We start from the raw sequence: 20,899 nt of genomic DNA, 5'->3' as shown, positions 1-20,899 counted from the left end.
TTCCCGCCCAACAAAACGCTTTTTGTGTTCCGCAAGGCCTTAATATTTTACTTGGTTAAAAAAATTCTCTCGTCACGTTTCCACTTTAATACAAACAATATAATAAAGGCGGGTTTGATGTAAACACTTTTATGATTTATTAAGCAGTTGGTACTTTTTAAGTGATGAGTAATGCAGTCTAAAGTAGCCTATTACTTTTCAAAAAAGGTATTAAATGTTAACAAACAAGTAAATTGTTACGTAGGCTACACAGTTTAAGCAAACTACTCTAAAGTTGATACTGACGGCTTCATGTTGACTTAAGCAAAACACTCCTAACACCAAAAAAATTGCGATGCAAACTGAATAGTATTAACCCCAAATTTACCGCACATTTCGGCCCCTTAAACTATTGTTTTAAACACACTATAACAAAAATATCGCATGACAAAAGCATAATTTAAATTATATTATCAAGGCGCACAATCTTACACGAGAACTAATTTACCGCGTTAAGGCGTAAAGCGCGTAAAAATGCATTCATGAAATCGAAACTACCTTCGCACGTAGTTCCTGAAGGGGAATCCGGCCTCGGGTTCCGCCTTGAGAGCCCTGGTCAACTGGTGGTTGGAGGCCGACTTGGCCGACATCAGCCGGATCTGGGACGTGGTGGGCCGCCTAGTGGCCGTGCTCTGCGCCGCTACGGACTGTTGGTAAAGACAGGGAAGTGATTTAGCTTGTATTTCTTATCATTCGATGAACAAATCCCAAAGCACTTGACGCTTCCCATGATATGAACGAATGTAAGTGTAAACACTGTGCAAAAAAAACTTTTTTTTGGCCACGTATCCTTTCTAAATATTCTATATGAACTATTATCATATAACATGAAGACGCAAATAATTCAGTTAAGTTAAATTATTATCATTAACTTTTAAAGTCATTTGTCATAATAGGTAAAACGCTGATCCAACGTCTCTTTAAAATACCACTAAATTTAGGTTTGTTTTATCCACATTTCTGTTATTTTGCTTTTGTAAATATACAGGATGCTATTGGCTTAAGCATCGTAGAACAAATTCGTCTCATTCTTTGTGGAATAAAGACCTCGAAGCAATTAACAGGCACTTTGACGTGTTGTAAACACGTAAACCTTTAGAATTTTACGTTCGTTATAAACGCAATCTGCCAGTCACCAGTATATTGTTTTACCCTTCTCCTCTCGGACAAAAGCGTTTCCAGGAATTTTGTTTGTGTAAAAACATAAAACTAAATCTCGTTCATTAGAAAAATTTGGAAATCGTTTCAATTTAAAACGATACTTACCACAAACAAAATTATATTAAAAGAAATTGCATTTACGTAATCAAGTTGGCAAACATTATACCCCTGAATCCGTCAATTCTCTCGGCCCTGCGATAAAGCCTCGAAATTTTTCACTTTTGGAAATATGGCCCTTCATACCTCCCCTTCGTACTGTAAACGCGTTAGGTTTTTAGGCAATTGTACACCCATCTTAAAACTGTTTAACTTCACTGGAGAAGCAATAATTGTGGCAACCTCAATTTTTTTGATCAATTTCTCCTTTTGTCAACTGGGCGGCAAATTCGTGTCTAATAGACTTTTGTGGAACAAGGAGATAGTTTCTTTACCTCAATAGTTGGCGCCAATTTTTTAGCCGGAGTCGGAAGGAATCGGGCTTATTTTTAACCGACTACACAACCCTTCTTCTTTACCTCAATAGTTTGCACGGACAACTGCGGCTCCTTGGAGTCGGGAAGAGCCGGTCGTTCCGGGAGGTTGAAGTATCCGATCGTGAGGAGCGGGAAAGATGCGAGGGAGGACTTCAGCTGGGAGGAAGAGGGATCCTCGCGACTGTCGAAGCTGTCCTCTTCCCAAATTCCTACAAAAAATGTTATATTTTTGAGAGGACACCAAAGAATATACCGTAGAGCAGCGGTTTTCAACCAGGGGTGCATGTACCCCTTGGTGGTGAAATCAGGGGTACACGTACCCCTTGGTGGTGAAATCAGGGGTACACGTACTCCTTGGTGGTAAAATCAGAGGCACATGTACCCCTTGGTGGTGAAATTACCCCCACTACAGCAGGGGGTACGACATGCAGTGTGAAATTATGCGCTCTTTAGGCATAATTGTGAAGAATGCGTAATTTACGAAAAGCACCAACAAAAGCCATTATTAAATTGACTGATTTATTGTGTGTTGTAAATATTGTTGAACTTACAAGACTATATATTTAATGCATGCATTTAACACGTACTATACACCGAGTTTAATTCCTATTATTACAATTTTATTTACTCCCGTCGACCATTGTAGACAGAGGGTACGAGAAAATTTCATGAAAGCTGGGGGGGTACGAGCGCTAAAAAGGTTAAGAAACACTCCCGTAGAAAGTTTGCTCTCATTTTGCAGCCATTTAGTAAAAAATATTCTTCGCATTGCGTTTGCTTGAAGAAAAGCGAAGCGGCAATACTTACGTAGGTTTTACACCTGCCTGAAAAAGTCAACAAATATATTTTTTCGGCAAACTCAAACAAACACTCAATAAAACGTTTTTTTTATTTAGTGGTTTAATAGAAATATAAAAACCGCAGTGCTTTTCTTCTAATCCAAAAACGTATTTAAATTCGCTTAACATAAGTTGTTCCTATATCGTTTATTAAAAAGCGATATTAAATTTTTATACCTGTTTCTTCGACCTAACTTATTTGGTTAAATTACTCTTGACTTGTAACTAAGTGCTTTTGTTAAGAACAATTTTATCAAAATGACCAGTGTTGTAAACAAGTCATTTTGAAATGACTTAAGTCCCAGTCAAGTCATTCGTAAAATACCTTAAGTAGAAGTCAAGTCTTTTTGAATAAATAACAAGTCAAGTCCCAGTCCAAGTCATCGGTTGCCCAAGTCAAGTCCCAGTCAAGTCATAATTAGAGCAAGTCAACTTCAAGTCCAGCCCTTGTCAAAAAAATAAACTTTAAATTATGAAAACCGGCAAACTCCTCCGATTATTATGCAAACTCAAGACAAAAACAACATTAAAACAGCGTATAACAAGCAAATTCTTTTGAGTGCAAAGATTGGGCTAAATAACTCAATTTTATAAATAATTGCTTAATTAAAACAATTTATTTTAACCCAAGTCATTTGTCCAAATGACTTAAGTCAAGTCAAGTCTTTTTGCCCAAAAGACTTAAGTCAAGTCAAGTCATTTAAAAACAGTGACTTAAGTGCACTTAAGTAAAGAAATTGACTTAAGTCATTACAACACTGAAAATGACACAGTTTTCCTAACTTGATGCAAGCAACGTAGTTTGTTTACTATGGCGCATTTTAATATAAGTAATACTACAAATTAAATAAAATGGATTAGTGTACCGATTTAATAGTCTATTAGCTTTGCATCATAGTCTTAAACTGGTTCACATATATCTTAACTTAGATTTAACTCATTAAAAATGCAGCACAAAAGCACGATCCAACTATGGTATAAAAAATTGACCCAAATTACTCCGAAAAAATAGTAGTTAGTCAAATTGTAAGCAAAAACTTCATGCAAAACTTACCCGTTACAAGACTGTCCTTAAAAGTGTGCAAAGAGCTGCGATGGACAACGAAACGTGGCAGCCAATAGGAACGCAGTCTGCGCAGTGCGTCATACTGTGGCCGAGCGAACACGTGGTAGTTGAGCCCGTCGCTGGCCTTAATAAAAAGCACTCTATAAAAAAGCGATTAAGGATAGCTTTTCTACTCTATATGACTGTTAAATAACTTCTAGCCTGCTTTTAATCATTTTCGGGGTCATTAAAATTGCCCCACAACAATATGGGTTAGTTAATTTAAGTAAACACTTTCACACCCACTTTGAACTGATTTTGTGATGATAATGTTATATAGCATATAAACTATGTTTATTTGCTTAAACGCCCCTTAACAACGCCTCATAACAGTATGAGTCAAACCGTTTTAAGTAAACACATTTACAGTATACTTTCAAAAAGAAATATCGTATAACATATTCTCAAGTTGTATAGATATTTCGCCAAGATTGTAATAAAATACGGCTTATCATGCAAAAATATCTACAGTTAAATTTTTCTAAATCCCTAGGTTCAAAAGCAGATTATATTCCCGACTATTTAAAAAAAAAACTTTCTTAAATCTTACCAAACGAGCTTCTGGAGCACTTTAGTAAAACAATATCTAAAACAATAAATAGCAATAGTTAAAACAGTCGAACCTGGGCTTCTCTGATCTGCCTCCAAGACTCTTCAGTTAGGATGAACTTGTGTCGGTCTAGGATGTCCCTAAACAGTCGATGACGTCGCAGTCGCAACGAGCTCTCTTCGTCTTCCGCTTTACCGCTAGACGGTGCAATTGAGCCCGATTCGGTTGACGTTTCGGATCTGCGCGTTAGTCGATCATATTTAGGGAGGTAAAATACTCATTGAACTTTATAAATTTACGTTGATTGATGTTGAACCGAATACACGTTGGCTGGAGTACACAACGTAAACCATATTCAAGGCTATATTTGCTAAAACCTAAATTTTACAATGAGTACATTGCATAAGATATAAACACTAAATTTATATGAAAGGGCGTATCTTTATGGAATCCAAAACCATTGGCAGCAGGTTTCTGCATGTCGATCACTGTGACGCGTATATTAACTATAAAACACGAAGTTTAAAAACCCGAGTGAAACCAATATCAGACATTTTTAAGTAATATATATTTCTTTTTCACTGACATCGTCAGTTCCTTTAAATAAAGTAAAATACATATACGTTGCTAGTTTTATTGTTTATACGCGAAATGTATATTCTTTCAAAAAAATGTCATAACAATAGATTGATGAGTGCTTCTGGTTGGCATAAACGTCGCAGTGTTTGAAGCTGTTAGATTTTTTTACGGCTATTCTTGTGCGTTTGTTTTAAAATTGTTTAGCCTTGCTGCGTTACCCCATGATACTCACCTTTCCAATGTAGATTTATTTAAAGGAACATACAGATGGTGTGTGTAAGTATGACTTGGTTAGTGGATTTTAGAGTGCGAAAAAAAAGTTTGCTGGAATTATGGCCTGTATATAGTTGAAGTGGTTTGTAATCTGAGGCGACGCGCCATTGGCTAATTAAATAAATGCATCATAAGTGTTTAAAGTTTACTCAAACCTCAACGAACAAATAGTCAACATTAACGGTTATTGTATCTCATACAGTCAACATCTGGTTCTTCTAGGGATACTAAATGGGTTTATTATGGTATAAAAGCACTAGCCCGCAACCTATTGTGCAAACAGAAACAAAAAACGAAATCGTTAAACGGCATCAAGATGCAGCAAGTCAATTTTCTGGGCACGAAAAACTCTTTACGTTGTGCCGTTCGCAGTTTACACATCTTCATAAGTCATGAACATATGTGCCGGTGACCGGTAAACAGGTCTATATTGCAGTCTTGTAAACATTTGTTATAAAATTAATGAATCAAGCTCTGGACCAATCACATTTTAATATAACAATACCCAGTCAAATCAGGTCATTGGACTTCTTGAATAGCTTTTGTAAAATAGTAAACCCATTTAATTTCTAGCTTTTTTCGCCTCAAACCCGTTTTACCGGTAAAAGCTAGGTAAGTACCCTAAATGTTATTAAAATAAAGACTCTATTTCGCCCTAAGTAATTCGCGTAAACGACTAAAGTCAATCCAAGTTACGTATACAAGAGACTTAAGTAGATTATGTAATTTTAAAACAGCGACTCTAGTAGAGTAATCAACCATATTTAATACAAAACTTCCTACTTCTAACATTATGGTGTCAATCAGAAAAAAACGTACTTTTATCGAGAAAGACTTATTATCGGAAAATACCGTACAGGTGGAAATAATAATGACACGTGTTTCGCACTATTTTGTCGTCTTTTGTGTGGTATAGTTTCGATACTTCATCGTTCGCACTGCCGTCAATTTCCCCGATTATACACACTACTACAACAAGTGGAAAAAAAGGTGTAAGTGCGAAGTGTAACTAATTAATTGTTATTTGCCAACCGAAACGTGATAAGATACGTAAAGCGTGAAAGGTGAGGTACAAAAGTGGAAAAGCGATCCAATTTACGTGAGTGGGAAACAAAGAGTGCAACGAACAGACGTGCGAATATTAAACAAGATTGAAACAATACCACACAAACAAACGACAAAATAATGAGGCACGTTTTGTTATTTAATCAACCGTATGTGACACCACTTACCCCCGCCGCTCGAATTTGGCCAAGGCGTCTTTAAAGGTTTCGGTGTCAAGCCAAAAGTAAACCAGGAACTCTCCCGCTGTGCCTCGCAAAAATCGAAGGAAGCTGTCCATGCCAGATTTCTGGAAAAAAAACAGAAGTTTTTTTTATTTTCTATCATACATCTTTTTAGTCAACCTGAAAACAAAGATATGGGAGAAACTACTTAAAAAACTTTCCTTCTGGGAGAATGTTTGAAATTGGCTTGATTAGATACAACTTTAAATTAAATCAGTAGAACTACTACTTAAAAAATTTGTTGTCGGAGATGGTGATGGTAAAAATCTTCAGTAACCAGCCGTCGTAAAAATCTTACGTTGCCGACCATGGTAAAACCATCTTTGCTTGCCGATAATGGTAAAACCATCTTTGCTTGCCGACCATGGTAAAACCATCTTTGGTTGCCGGCCATGGTAAATAAATATTTTGGAGCCGGCTATGGCCAAAACAAACCTTGATAGCCGTCCAAAAATCTCCCGACTATGGTTAAAAAACATCCAGTAACAAAAACAAATGTTTTGTAGCCTGCCATGGTTTAAAAATCTTCCGTAACCGGTTATAATCAGAAAATCTTCCGTTGCCAGCCAAGGTATAAAATCTTTCAGACCCGGCCATGGTAACAAAAAACATCAATCTCCTACCCTAGGTAAAAAAACGTTCCTAATAATTTCTCCGGCCACTTACTGTCCTCAGGTTTCACTCCTCAAAAAAGTCTTGACCGCCATGCTTAAAAAAAGTTCCGGAAATGGCCATGGTTTAAAAAAAGTCTTCCGTAACCGGCCAAGATATAAAATCACCCGTAGCCGCCCATGGTAATAAAAATCCGTCTCCTTCCAGGTAAAAAAAACACTCAAATAATTTCTCCATCCACCCACCGTCCTCAGAATGCGGTCCTTGATGTGCTGCAGCGACATCGAGTGGACTTTCTCGATCGACGCGATCTCAGTCTCAGTTTCGCCACAAGAAGATTCCCGGTCGTCGAAGTCCAGGAAGTCGCCGCCCATCAGCGCCTCGTCGTCGTCGCCGAACTCGTCCGACACGTCATCGTTTATGACGTCATCGCCGTCGTACGTCGTCGTGACGTCATCGGCGTTGGTGGCGCTCTTGCCGGCGCTGGCGGTGTCTCCGTTGGAGCTGAGCGAAGTCACATTTGTTGGGGAAACACTCTTTAGACTAGTGGTTCTCCACCTTTATGATATATTTTCCGCTTTTAACAAAGATGAATAACAGATTTACCACCTATATATAAAATGGTGCTCATTTAATCAAAAACGAATAACAAATTATATCAGTTATATTTAGAGCGACGGCTGCCCTTGCTTTTTGGCAACGAGTTGTTCAATGTCTGGTAAAGTAGTAGATAATGCACAAGGAATAACAGATTCAACATGTTATGACTTATTTTGTGGCGAAATATATTTCTCTTTTAAATAACTGACTTTGACCATGTTGCGGAGTCGGTTAAAAATAACCCGACTCCGAATCAGGCTCCGACTCTACAGAATGTATTTCACCTATTTACTTAATTCAATTCAGGCGAATTTTCAGAAATCCCCGAATAAGGGATATAATTCATTTACTCACTATACATGTTTGGAAAATATTCCACTCTTTACTATTACACTTTTACGATAACAGTTGGTGGCCATATCAGTTTTAAAATTTGGTACTGCGCATGCGCACGTCGGACTCGGGGCTCGGCTACTTTTACGTGGACCTACTCGAGTCCCGAGTCCGACTCCGCAGCCCTGGTCAGCATTCCAATCCATTATAAATGCACCTTTTTGGTTGCTGCAGCAAATACTGCGTTGTTGTCACTCACCCTGTGATACTGAATTTCAAATCCACTAAATAGTCCCTAAACTTCGCCACTCCTGTGATAAAACCCAGTATTGTAATGACTTAAGTCATTGACTTGACTTAAGTGCACTTAAGTCACGGTATTTAAATGACTTGACTTGACTTAAGTCGTTTGACTCAAATGACTTGACTTGACTTAAGTCTTTTAGATAAATGACTTGACTTGGAGTTGAGTCATTTTGTCAAATAACTTGGTATTAAATTAATCGTTTTTTAATAAAATTTATCTTTTTGTTTTTTACAAAAGACTTGACTTGGACTTAAGTTATTTTTCAAATGATTTGACTGGGACTGAAGTCATTTCAAAATGTCTTGTTTACAACATTGATAGAACCCCACCTGGTTCCGAATCTAGCCCCAGGACTCCCATCTCTTCCTTGAGGCAGAACGATTGTTGCTCGGTGGGGTTTGCTGGGGGAGTCGGCTGTTCGTAAAGCACTCTTCCCTTCGTATTTGGAATCTGTGAACAAACTTTACCCGTTATGTCTAGGACTACAGCTTTATACGGATATACATAATTATATAAAAGGGCTCGTATCTTTATGGAATCCAAAACCATTGACAGCAGGTTTGTGCTTGTTGATCGCTTGAATCTTTAAAACACGTCTGATCCTGGTTTTACTCGGATTCTTAAACTTTGAGTTTTATTGTTTATATTTATATCAGGGGTGTCCAACATGAGACACGCGACCTAGCCTACTAAAAATTGACACGCAAGCCCCCTAAAAATACAGCCAATTGTAATTGTTTATTTACAATATGAAAAAATCCCAGCAATTACGACAACAAACAATAACTTCTGATATTATGACAATATACTGTTTTTTGTATAAAAGCGCTTTTAATATTAGGAAAAAAATAGTTGCTAAACTTTGGCACGGAAAGAAGTTATAAGATGCAAATTGGCACGTCGGCATGTTTGAGTTGGACACCCCTGGTTTATATAATAACGCTTTAACGGAGTTCGGCCGATTTAGAAATTTGGCTAACGTTTATATGCACGTCATTGTCGACATTTTTCACGTCCAACATACTGCAACCAGTTAAGGACAAAAATATGCATGAAACATTGGCTTCCTAACCCCCTACGTTTTAATCGGAAAAGTAATGTTCATTCACAAACGATTTAAGGTGTGTGGCGTTTGACAAATTAAAACCGAAACGATTCTTTATCTATTCTAGATAATGTAAATAAAATAATTAATTATTTTCAAGCAAGTTTAGATCCTTTTAAGTTTGCTAAGTTTTCGATTTTTAGCAAATATCTAAAAATAAAACGAGCCTAAAAATATTCAATGAAAGTTGCACACACGCATGTGTGTTAACAACTGTGATCTGGCCTCGCGTTTTAATCAACGATTACGGCTTACGTATAATTAGTACACCGATTAGCCTAAAATATATGTAGACATCTGAATATTAAACTAAATTAAAATCAAATAAATTAAAAAAAGAAAAACAATATTATTTTGTTTAAATTTTAATCGTTTTTTCTTTAAATCAGCGATATACCGTTTAGAGTCCACAGAGCTGGCGAGACCGGTGAAAGGCGGCCCTCGCCTGGCAACGACGATGACGTCATGGCGGTGCGGGCCCGTGACGCTGGGGTCCTGATACTGTACCCCGGGGTCCGAGTGCTGTACCCCTCCTCGCTCTCCCATCTAGACCCCACCCCAAGGGTGTCGGCCCTGGTGGCGATGTTGCGGGTCTTCGCGCTCGTTCCTGAGAGAAGAAAGAATGTAAAAATGGGTTTAAGGCAGCGTTGTAATGGTCAATGACTGCACTTAAGTCACTGTTTTCAAATGACTTGACTTGCCTTAAATGCACTTAATTTACATCTTTAACAAAGAATGTAAAAATGTCTTTGGAGCAGTGTTGTAATAACTTGACTTGACCTACTTAAGTATTTTGGAAAAAAGCTGCTTGAAAGAGTGTTTAAATGACTTAAGTTAATGACTTGACTTAAGTGCACTTGAGTCATTCTTTTAAAATACCTTGACTTGACGAAAGTATTTGGGGTGAAATTGCTTGACTTAACTTAAATCTTTGGAACAAATGACTTGATTTGACATGATTTAAGTCTTGTGGATTCACCACCAAGACATAAGAATTTTGCACGAGGAATGAACATATCAATTTTTGCCGCACAATACAGCAACAAAAACGTGAACCTCCGGCATAGCGATGTGTATAGTAAACTTGCTGAAGAGCCTGTTTTGCCCAAACTTTTATAATACACTATTGAAAATAGCGGCATAGCTGTATCCGGGGCCCAGTTTACAATTGCTATTCGTAAACAATCGTCTCCATTCAACACGGGGGTAATGTTTCGGGCTTTGGGCGGAGTAGTAAACTGATACGGGCTCGGGTTGCCATTAAGTCTGTGTTGATAGTCGCTCGTCCAAACCTACTCTAGTTTCCATTCAGGCGGCGCTCTTTTCTTTAATGATATGGCTACGTGCGGAAATATTTCACGCGGGCCTATACGAGTGCGTAATTTAACTATTGCTTTTAAATTTTAAATCGTCTTTCGCAATTATTTAGATCCGTGCGAAAACCGCAGTCGTTCAGCTTCCTTAAATTATGTGGTATTTTAACAGCGGTATCAAGTTTTATAAACAAGTCATTTTGAAAAACATCCGAAGTCAAAGTCAATCTTCAAGTCATGTCACAGTTCAAATGATTAATTTCGAAGGTGAAGTCAAGTCTTATTAGATCAATTCCCTTTTTTTACTTACAAAATATTCGATGAAAACACTTGATTTATACCCAAGCAAGACTTGTCGGTTGTACCTTCTTAAAACACCTTGACAGTCTGAAAACGAGTAATGAAACGAAACCTTTCATACCTAATAGGCCTAAGCTTAAGCGATAAACAACACCAACCGTGCACTTGACAAGTAGGTTACAAATAACTCACTATTCGACCAAAACGAATACTTTAACGAAACCTTTCATACCTAAAAGGCTTTAGCAATGCAGTGAACTCAGTGAGTAGATTATAAATAACTCGCTACTCGACTAAAACGACTAACTGAATAAACCACCCTTGTAACATAATCTTTAGCCATGCAGTGAATTCAGTGAGTAGATTATAAACAACTCATTACTTGACCAAATCGAGTAATTAAATGAAACCGCTCATACCTAATAAGCTTTTGCAATGCAGTAAACTCAACGAATGGATTCTAAATAACTCATTTCTCGGCCAAAACGAGTAACTGAACAAACCACCCCATACGCAATAAGCTTTGGCAATGCAGTGAACTCAGAGAGTAGAGATTATCAATGACTCGCTACTCGACCAAAACGAGTAATTTAACGAAACCTCCCATACATAATAAGCTTCAGCAATATAGGAGTGATAAACAATACCAACTGTGTACTCGGCGAGTAGATTAAAAAACTAGCTACTCGACCGAAACGAGTAACTTAACGAAACCACCCATGCCTAATCAGCTTTAGCAATGCAATGAATTCAGTGAGTAGATTAAAAATAAATCCGTACTCGACCAAAACGATTGTAACTTAACTAAACCTTCCATACAGAAAAGCTTTACAATGCAGTGAACTTAGTGAGTAGATTAAAATACCTCACTACTCGATCGAAATGAGTAATTTAACGAAACCACACATACATAATAAGCTTCAGCAATATAAGAGTGATAAACAATACCACGGGTACTCGGCGAGTAGATTAAAAAACTCGCTACTCGACCGAATCAAGTGACTGAACAAACCACCCATACATTACAAGCTTTAGCAATGTACTGAACTCAGCGAGTAGAGATTATAAATAACTCGCTACTCAATCGAATCGAGTAACTGAATACACCACATATAGCCAATAAACATTAAACAAAACCTCAACTTAACTCGGTACTCACCGCTTTGGGCATAATCCATGGCCGTAGTTCCGAGTCCCGAATCGGACATAAGGTTCACGTGACCCGACACCGAGCCACCCTGGCCGCGTGACGTAGAGAACTGGGGGAAACCCCGGTGCCGGTGGGCCATGGGCCGTCGGGCCTTTTGTTCCTCGCCCTGGGAACTGCTTGTCTCCGTGGCCGAGGTGTCGTAGAGGGCGGTGGCAGACCAGGTACGACCTGAGTTGGTGAATTGGTAGGGATTAAAGTGGTTCTCAATCGGGGTGCCACGGCGCCCTGGTGAGCCGTTTCTAATGCTCAAGGGTGCCGATATGTATATGAGATTTTTTAAGAATCTGATTTTTGCTGAATTGGTTTTTATTCAAGCTAAATATAACCATATTAAACCTAAATTTTAAGTTTTTGGATAAGAAATAGAAATAGGAATTTTCAATTAATCATACATTCTATCTTAGTTTTTGCGTAGTTGCTATTATAACAAAAATGAGGGATATCTTTACACTGAAGGCCTTGTGTCTATAGTTTACCTTGTGTCTATAGTTTTAGGAAAAATATTTTGTTCAATTAAATTTTTAAGTTGTTATATTAAAATCTAAAATAGTTAAAGTCCGGACAATTTTAATAGAAATCGCAGAAAAGCATAAAACGCTTTCTTTAAGCAAGTCAAAAATATGTTCAAAAATAGCCAACTTAACCAGTCCAAGATTAGGGGCAGACTGAACATATACCTAAAACACAGGCCTATTAAACTTGGTCAAAACACTTTCTGAACCCGTTGCCCCCTTATCGCTTACCCAGTCCAAGGTTGGGGGTGGAGAAGGCTGCACATATACCTAAAAAGGGGCCTATTAAACTAAATGAAAACACTCTCTGAACCGTTGACCCCTTAACGCTCACCCAGTCCAAGATTAAGAGGCAGACTGAAACTGCGTCGAAACAACCTCTGAACCAGTTGACCCCTTATCGCTTACCCAGTCCAAGGTTAGGGGGCAGACTAAATGCCCTGCTTGTCGGTCTCGTGTCCGCAAACGACTGGAACTTGGTGGTGCTAGTCATCTCGGTCCAGTCAATGGACGACTGGTTGTCCAGGCTGGTCAGCGCCCGCGAAGGCGAGTCTGTCGGTCCCAGTCCACTCATAATGGTCGTGGTGGTCGCGTAGCCCATGGACAGGCGACTGTAGCCCCGGATCCGACTGCTGCCTCTGCGCACATCAAGAGGACGGAGCAACAACTTGCAGAGCTTTAGCTCCCGGTGCATTTGGGTCCTGGAAAGAAAATTAAGTTTTGTTGGAAGTTGTGTCTTTTTGGGAGTGGAAGGCAATTGGTGGAACGTTTGATGTACAATTGAAAGACAGATTCCAGCTCTATATGGGGGTGTTTCTCAGCCTATGGGCCGTGACCCAAGATTGGGTCGCCGCCTAATTTCGAGAAGTCGCCGACTACAGTGTTTCACATAGGAAGATTTGTTGAAATTTGTTCTGAGTCAGACAGCTCAATAATTGAAAAAATAGCTATATGAGTATGAACACATGATTCATGAAATTAGGTTTATTTATGCTATTTGTCTAAGTTTTATTCTCTTAAAAAAAATAGTTAGGATAATTGGTTTGAAAAAGTTTCATTGTTGTCAGAGGTTTATTCGGCTGAAAATAGGCAAAGAAACTACGGACCCAATCACTAATCAATCTGAGTTCTATTTTTAAAGTTTGGCTGCGAAAATTTTGAACACATGTCTCTGAGACACACATCGAATTACCGTGCCGTTCAACTGCCCTTTTACAAGACAGAGACAGAGACCAAACAAAATAAAGAGATTTTTCGAAATTTTCCAAGAAAACGTTTAAAGTACTTTCTTAACATAAGCATGTCGTTTAGCTGCCTTTTTGTAAGACAGAATCCAATTAAAGTGGGGAGATTTTTTGCAATTTCCCTACAAAACGGTTTGAAGCACTTTCTCAACATTAGCATGTCGTTTAACTGCCGTTTTGTAAGACAGAATCCAAACGAAACAGGAACCAGCTTTGAAAAAGTGCCCTATAAAACCCATCGAAGCACTTACTCAACAAATAGCGGAAGGCGATTTTCCTTCGCCCATCGGATAACTCTCTCCCGCTCATCCTCTTTAGCGCCGTAAACCGGAGCAGCGGGCGGCGAGTGTCCGTTGGTGTGTTGGAGCCCGTTTGATCCGGGGAGGTTCTGGAGTAATGCGGCACCGTTGCTAGGCGACGGGGTCTGACAAATCGGCGCAATCGGAACCGTTTCCTTGTCCAGGTCGTGAAAAGTGCCCGTGAAACGGCTGTAGGCCAGACGCTGAGGAAATGCCTTAAAATGATAATTTGGAATGTTAGAAAGAGTTGTTTGCTGTAGTTTTATCACGTAGAACCAGCGGTGTTGTAATGACTTTTTTCTAAGTCTTTTATTTATTTTATTTTGTTAATTTCAATGACTTGACACCAGTTTTAAAATGACTTGACTTAGGTGCACTCAAATCACTGTTTTTAAATGATTTGGCTTAAATTAAGTCGTTCTGGTAAAGTGCTTGGAAGTTCTTTGGGAAGAATTCCTTATAAAGCAAGTCTCTGAGGAAACGCCTTAAAATTATAATTCGGTTTGTTAGAAAGAGTTGTTTGCTGTAGTTTCATCACGTAGAAGCAGGAGTGTTGGCTTTATTCAATGACTTGACTTAAGTTTGTATTTTTTTAAGGTATTTTTTTTAATTTAATGACTTGACTTAAGCGAAAAATTCTTTAATAGCAAGTCGCTGAGGAAATGCCTTAAAAATGATGTTTCGGTATGTTAGAAAAAAGTTGTTTGCTATAGTTTTATCACATAGAATCAGCGTTGTTCGAAGTTCACTAATGTTCATGTTTTTAAAAGATTGGATTTCACATAAGTGGTTCTGAGAAAATGACTTGTATCGACTTAATTCTGTTGGAATACGCTGAGGAAAATGCCTTTAAAATGATTTTCGGTAAGTTAGAAAAAAAATGTCTGTTACAGTTATTACGTAGAATCAGACAGGTAAAACGAGAGAACACATTTCGCCTATGCTGTATAAGCGTCTTTAGCTTAAAAAACATGTCACCTAAAATGCAAAACTTGTAAAAATGAACTATAAAGTATAAAAGGTATTTTCCGTGGTGACATTTTAACTCGCAGTCTAAGTAAAGCATAGAAGCTAGACGAAAAATACGATATTTTTACAGAATTAGAAAGAGTCGCGGAACAGCTTTACTGCATAATATCAATCGGGAAAAAATAGGGTATATTTATATATATATATATATATATATATATTTATGTTCATATAAAGCACCATAAGCATTTAAAAATTAAACGTGAACTGCCAAAATGAATAAAAGGGCAAAACAACCTGTAGCCTTTCGAGTTTCGTGAGGTATTTTCCATCCATTTGCTGTTATCAAAAGGGATATTCCCTATTTTATTACTGAATAGTTGGTCGCAAAAATTTCTAATTCGATTTCAAGATAAAAGTTGTAATAAGGACGAAAACGTAGAACTTGGTTAATGCCATGTTAAAAGTTGTTTGTACGTCGATGTACTTTCTTATTACGTTCGTTGAACAAGTATAAAATTGAAGTTAACATACTCACACCAACATCAAGTCGAAATGCTTCAGACGATGAATTGACTCATTTTGGATATGAGACATTTCGCAAAAATGAAAAAGCGAATAAAGGTATTTATAACGGAGTGTTGCTCTTCCAGCAGAATATATAATAGATCGACGTTTCGACGTGCTATACAGAACGTCTTCATCAGGATACTGACGTTACATGTAAAACAGATTCTTTTTTCACTCCGTTAGTGAGAGCCGCAAAATGTACAGTTGAGAGCGGCATGCGGCTCTGAGAGCCGCGGTTGAGAATCACTGGTCCAGACTGTTACAGATTGCTTTGAGCAATTGAAACAGTTTGAAAGCGAAACTAAAATATATCGAATCAAGTCGCTTTGAAATAAACCGCATTAGTAAATCAATTGCAGAATTGCGATGGGCTGTACAGTGTACACTACAGGCTGTGTTGTATTGTATCACTTCTCGTTTTGAACAGTTTAGCGCCGTAGTTGCGTTCCTCAGGGAAACAAAAGCAAAGAAAAGGGTGATTTTTAATAATACTCCAAATAATAAATCTTAAAAAAGTAAAATAAATTGCCAAGTGAAGTTGCGAGCGAGAATGTGATAAAATTGCTTCGTTTAAATCAGAAAGACCGCTTACTGAGCGTGGCCTCTGATATTAGGGATGATTTGTTTGTCGAGAATGCCAACATTGGAAATGCTTTGACATATTTCGTTAAAATCAACCAACTGCGGTGGAACATCGCAGTTTCTGTTGCATTAGAGATCGACCCTTACAATGTAGGTACACACGCCGCGCCTAGCACACTATGGCCACACAATGGACTTATACAGCATATTTTTCGTGAGCGCAATCAAGTGTCTTTTGACATTCCGTTTGCCAAAGCCTGGTAGCTTAAGTCTACTATACGCATTTCTGTTGACACTTGCCATTCAGGGGAGCTTTAACGATTGATGCCATATCCGTTTAATCAGACTATTTGGGTTTTATTCAATCTGATTTTTTTTATTTTATTCTTAGTTATTTAAACGTAGAAATGTTCCACTTTTTTGGGCATAATGGTTTGAGGTTTTATTTACTACGACATCATATGTCGTTTTCATTAACTTCAGTAAAGTTGATTGCCAATAATCTGGCACTAATACAGGGGCAAAAAGCTTGCACTTTTAAATACTCCTTTATAATGACATATTTAAAGGTATATTCGCAGTATCTGTATTTCTTGTGGGGGAATTGAGATCGGTTAAAGAGATCCATGGGATGAAAAAGGTTGACAACCACCGAGTTGAGACGTAGGCCTAGTGGTAATATCAAAGCCCATAGAAGCAGGCAACAATTTGAATGTTTTAGTTTTAAATTTTGGGTTAGCAATAACGTGCGAAAAATAGCACGATAGACAAAGAGGAGAGAGAATGAACTTGTCTATTATTAAAAATGTACAAGTTTTGTCCACAAATATTACACTAACTTCTACTGAAGTGTTATAAACGTCAGACTCGATCTGACCAGTTCGATTGCGTAAACGTAATCCAAAGACGCGCGAACAGCCGCTTTCGTTTGCTCTGTGACGTCATAACGTCGAGCATTGTGACGCGTGCGGTGGGGCGAGGGCCGTCGCTGTATGTCGGAAGGCAAAAGCGACCGAGACAATAAGGACCTCAGGCTGGTGTGTTCTGAACACAAAAGGCTCGCCACCAGTAAAGGTGTGATTACGCAGTGTTTATACGCCGGGATTAAAGATTTGCCAAACAATGCGGTTAGCTGGGAGACCCGTGCCTGTGTGTGTGTGTGAATTTACGCTGTTTAGATCAAACATCGCGGAAAAATGATTTTTCTTGTTTCGTTTTGCGACCTTCTCCGTTAGGATTACCTCGAATGGTCTTGTGTTCCTTGAATTGGAAAACTATAAATATAATGCCAATGCTTTACGGCAGGGATTCTTTGAACTTTTTTTCCGTCTTTTTTAAGGCGGACCCCTAAAAAAATTTGGGTTGAAGTGCACCAAGGTTGGCAGGATTTTTTTTCCAATATGACGTCATAAATTAAAGTTATAAAAAAAAGGCCTAGCAAAACTGCGGTTTTCGGTTAAAGAAATATGTAGTCGAAATCATTCAAGAAGAATGAGCCAACGTGCTTTTCATTTAAACTATTTTATTTTTTAGTTTATAATTTTTTTAATTACACGCTAACAATTAATTAGGTACTTATTGAACCCCTAAAAGTAGTCCAAGTTTAAGAACCCCTGTCTTAGGCTTAAATGTTTCTATAAAGTCGACGAGCTTTCGTACAACCGTGCTATATCAAATCAACGCGATATTGAAAATAGGTCAAACGAATATCGAAGCCCATACAGAAGTAAGTATCATTTTAAACGTTTCGAACAACTCTTTATTCATTTTTAACATAGTCAAATGCTACCTACTTCTGTATGGGCTTTGATGTTCTTACTACGTCTTAATTAATACAATACAACAACCAACCATTATAGAAATGAAATCGCAAGAAAAGTCCATTCATTTTATCCGTCTGCTATGGAAATCAACTTTTGTTTCAGCATTTTGTGTAAGATATCCCCAAAACACGAAGTTTTAACAGCGTAATGTCCGGGTCACTTTTCCAACGTATATAGCTTATAGGCTTGAAAGCACAAGGCACCGGTCGTTTCGGTGTTGAACAAACAGCTATTTTGGTTCTGGAGAGGGGTTTTCTCACGGTGTCAATGTAGTAAACAAGTTATTTGGCAATGCCTAAAGTGCCAGTCATTGCTATAGCAAGTTGTCCTCAAGTTTATTTTAACGTTATCATTCAAAAAAACGGTACCAAAACTTAAAAAATAAATCATCATTATATTTCGAACATTCTCTACAATCACAACCACTAAAAAGAAAACAAATGACCAACCAACTGTTTCAAGTGTAAAAATTAGGTAGGCCTAAATACCACAAGTTTGCCAAAACTGTATCAAATTACCTTGTTGGAACCCAAGCCAAGTTAAGTCATTGCCCAAATAGCTTAAGTCAAGTCAAGCCACGTAATTTTAAAACTTTGACTTGACTGTTCGTGTTAACTGAATTACATAAAATAAGCAATTTACTTACCGGTAAGCATAAGAAAGAGTTGAAGTATTCTAGAAACACGTCATCGCAAGAAAGCGTCTCCTCCAGCGATTCTGACGTAACAACGTCGATACCTAACCGCACATAAGAATGATTAACAGCAGCCTGGTTTTATTTTGCTTGTAAGTGAATTTAATTACACAATACACACGAGATCATATGTTGTGTTGCAAGTAACAGTAACTGTGCTTTGCTTTATTAATTTGTAAACCATAACCAACAAATAATCGTTTCGTACAATAACTGACGATGTAGTTTTGCAAGCACCCTTTGTTTTATTCAAAAATTTGAGTCAGAAAGAAAATAACTATAACAGCTCCCAATTCTACCCAAAGTGTTGGTCTGAAAACTAATAATTAAAACAAGGTGCGAAATTCAATTATTTCAATCAGACACTAAATGAGTGACCTAAATGAATGCATAGATTATAACATTAGGACACTTTAGTTTAGTAGTTTAGTAAAATATCGTAAATAGTCCTAACTGTTCGATGCAGATCTTCATTTAAATCCCTATAAAAACTTCAAATTATTAATTTATTGGTTTGAAAAATATAACTCCCAAAGAGGCAAGTAACGTTGTGTTAAGAATACGTTGTTTAATATGAGCTTATTGTACGTCTTGCAATAACCCTTCAACACAAAACTCAAAATATAAAATTTATTTACGATTTTCACGTTGAAAACGAAACTGTAAAAGCTGTCACTCACTTTTCATTGTTTCACCAGACGTCGGCCACTTCTTTCGCGAACGTATTACGGCTTCCCTAGCAACATTAGCTACTGGCACACTTCGTAAATGTTTGCGCTTGTGATTGCGTTAAGTCAATTCAGACCTTTGAGTCTAACACAAATCTGCTTACTAGCGCCACTACGCGGATACCGATTTTGCAAGTTTTGTGTTCTAATGTCGTCTTTAAGCAAAACCACAGCCAGGACTTACATGCTGTTTAAAGCATATTATGTCGCAAACTTATACGGTCTTGACCGTAATTTTAATCAGTTAAACTTTCGTCATTTAAAAAGTAATTTTGTCTTTCAAGTCTGAAGTCCGATAGAAAGGAAAATCTCAGTGCATTTCACCAATAAAATCCAAGCGAGTGACATAAAACCTATTTGTATTTTGCTTTAAATAATAGTCGAAAACAGCACAGCATAAAAAGCTTTGAATTTCACATGCTATTAGATGCAGACGAATTTTGAAGAGGAAGGGAAATTCCCATATCGTAGCACACTTTGCGGACCCCCCTGAGCAGCGAGTGTACGTCATAGGGGTAAAGGTGGCCAATTGTTGATACACGGAACGTCTTGTGAAGGTTGGTTTGTAGGGGACTCAAAATGTGACCTGCGGGTTAAAAAAATAAACTTTAGGACCAAATCCAATATCAATTCAACGTATTTTAAATAAAGAACATAAGCTGACGAACTATGGTTAAATTAAATTAAAGGCTACTTTTTATGTTTTAATTAAAATAAAGAAAATAAGCGGACGAACTATAGTTAAATTAAATTAAACTTTTATGTTTTCTGTTTTCCTAAGCATTGCACATATTTAATCTACAAACCAAAGATAATTGTGATTATTATAACTAACAATGAATATACATAACAAACACCATGTGTGGAAAATATAGCTTTTAAATAGGTGAGGGTAATATTTTTTCTTTTAGTTTTGTGTAGTTTTATGCTAATTTATACAGTGGTGGTATCAAACAGGTTGACAATATATTGGAATATATGAACAAGCTACCTGGCAGTGGCGGATTTACGATTTATGTTTGGGAAGGCATGACTAAAAATTTCGGAGATACAGGCAATCTCATTAAACCTTCTGTTGTTGGCAGAAATTAATCACTTGTTTATAGTTGCTGAACGATAATTAGAGATCGAGTGTTATGGTACCAACGGTGGCTTTGGGCTAAATTGACTCCTTAAATTGATGAACGTGCTACACACCCTTCAACTGACTTGTCCAGGACGTAAAACTTTACCATTCAAGCTAGTTTAATAAGAAAATTAGTTAGGGGTTTTTATATAGCCCTGACTGCGGAATCGGATAAATATAGTTCGACTCCCGAGTCGGATTTCCGAAATGTGCGATTTTGTGGAGAACCCGATAATAATTCATCCACAAACAATACACGATTGGAAG

General features: G+C 37.7%; 1 protein-coding gene across 1 annotated transcript in view; it reads right to left on the bottom strand.

Moving 5' to 3' along the window:
- LOC146141004 (uncharacterized) overlaps positions 1 to 19,529 on the bottom strand; it is a 32,072-nt gene extending 12,543 nt beyond the window's left edge. The window contains exons 1-14 of the mRNA XM_083392776.1: positions 19,459 to 19,529; positions 18,731 to 18,822; positions 14,093 to 14,355; positions 13,006 to 13,298; positions 12,035 to 12,253; positions 9,660 to 9,869; positions 9,230 to 9,232; positions 8,487 to 8,607; positions 7,163 to 7,421; positions 6,252 to 6,370; positions 4,241 to 4,406; positions 3,567 to 3,702; positions 1,716 to 1,882; positions 538 to 686 (exon numbers count right to left, since the gene is read on the bottom strand). Of these exons, the coding sequence (XP_083248902.1) occupies positions 538 to 686; positions 1,716 to 1,882; positions 3,567 to 3,702; positions 4,241 to 4,406; positions 6,252 to 6,370; positions 7,163 to 7,421; positions 8,487 to 8,607; positions 9,230 to 9,232; positions 9,660 to 9,869; positions 12,035 to 12,253; positions 13,006 to 13,298; positions 14,093 to 14,355; positions 18,731 to 18,822; positions 19,459 to 19,465 (2,204 nt within the window). The 5' untranslated portion in view covers positions 19,466 to 19,529. The remainder of the gene's footprint in view (positions 1 to 537; positions 687 to 1,715; positions 1,883 to 3,566; positions 3,703 to 4,240; positions 4,407 to 6,251; positions 6,371 to 7,162; positions 7,422 to 8,486; positions 8,608 to 9,229; positions 9,233 to 9,659; positions 9,870 to 12,034; positions 12,254 to 13,005; positions 13,299 to 14,092; positions 14,356 to 18,730; positions 18,823 to 19,458) is intronic.
- Positions 19,530 to 20,899: the final 1,370 nt, after the last annotated feature.

Source organism: Ascidiella aspersa, chromosome 6 (assembly GCF_963924565.1).
Source record: "Ascidiella aspersa chromosome 6, kaAscAspe10.2, whole genome shotgun sequence".
NCBI lineage: Eukaryota > Metazoa > Chordata > Ascidiacea > Phlebobranchia > Ascidiidae > Ascidiella > Ascidiella aspersa.
The sequence above is the reverse complement of the archived record's forward strand: the minus strand, read 5'-3'. Positions and strand labels throughout refer to the sequence as shown.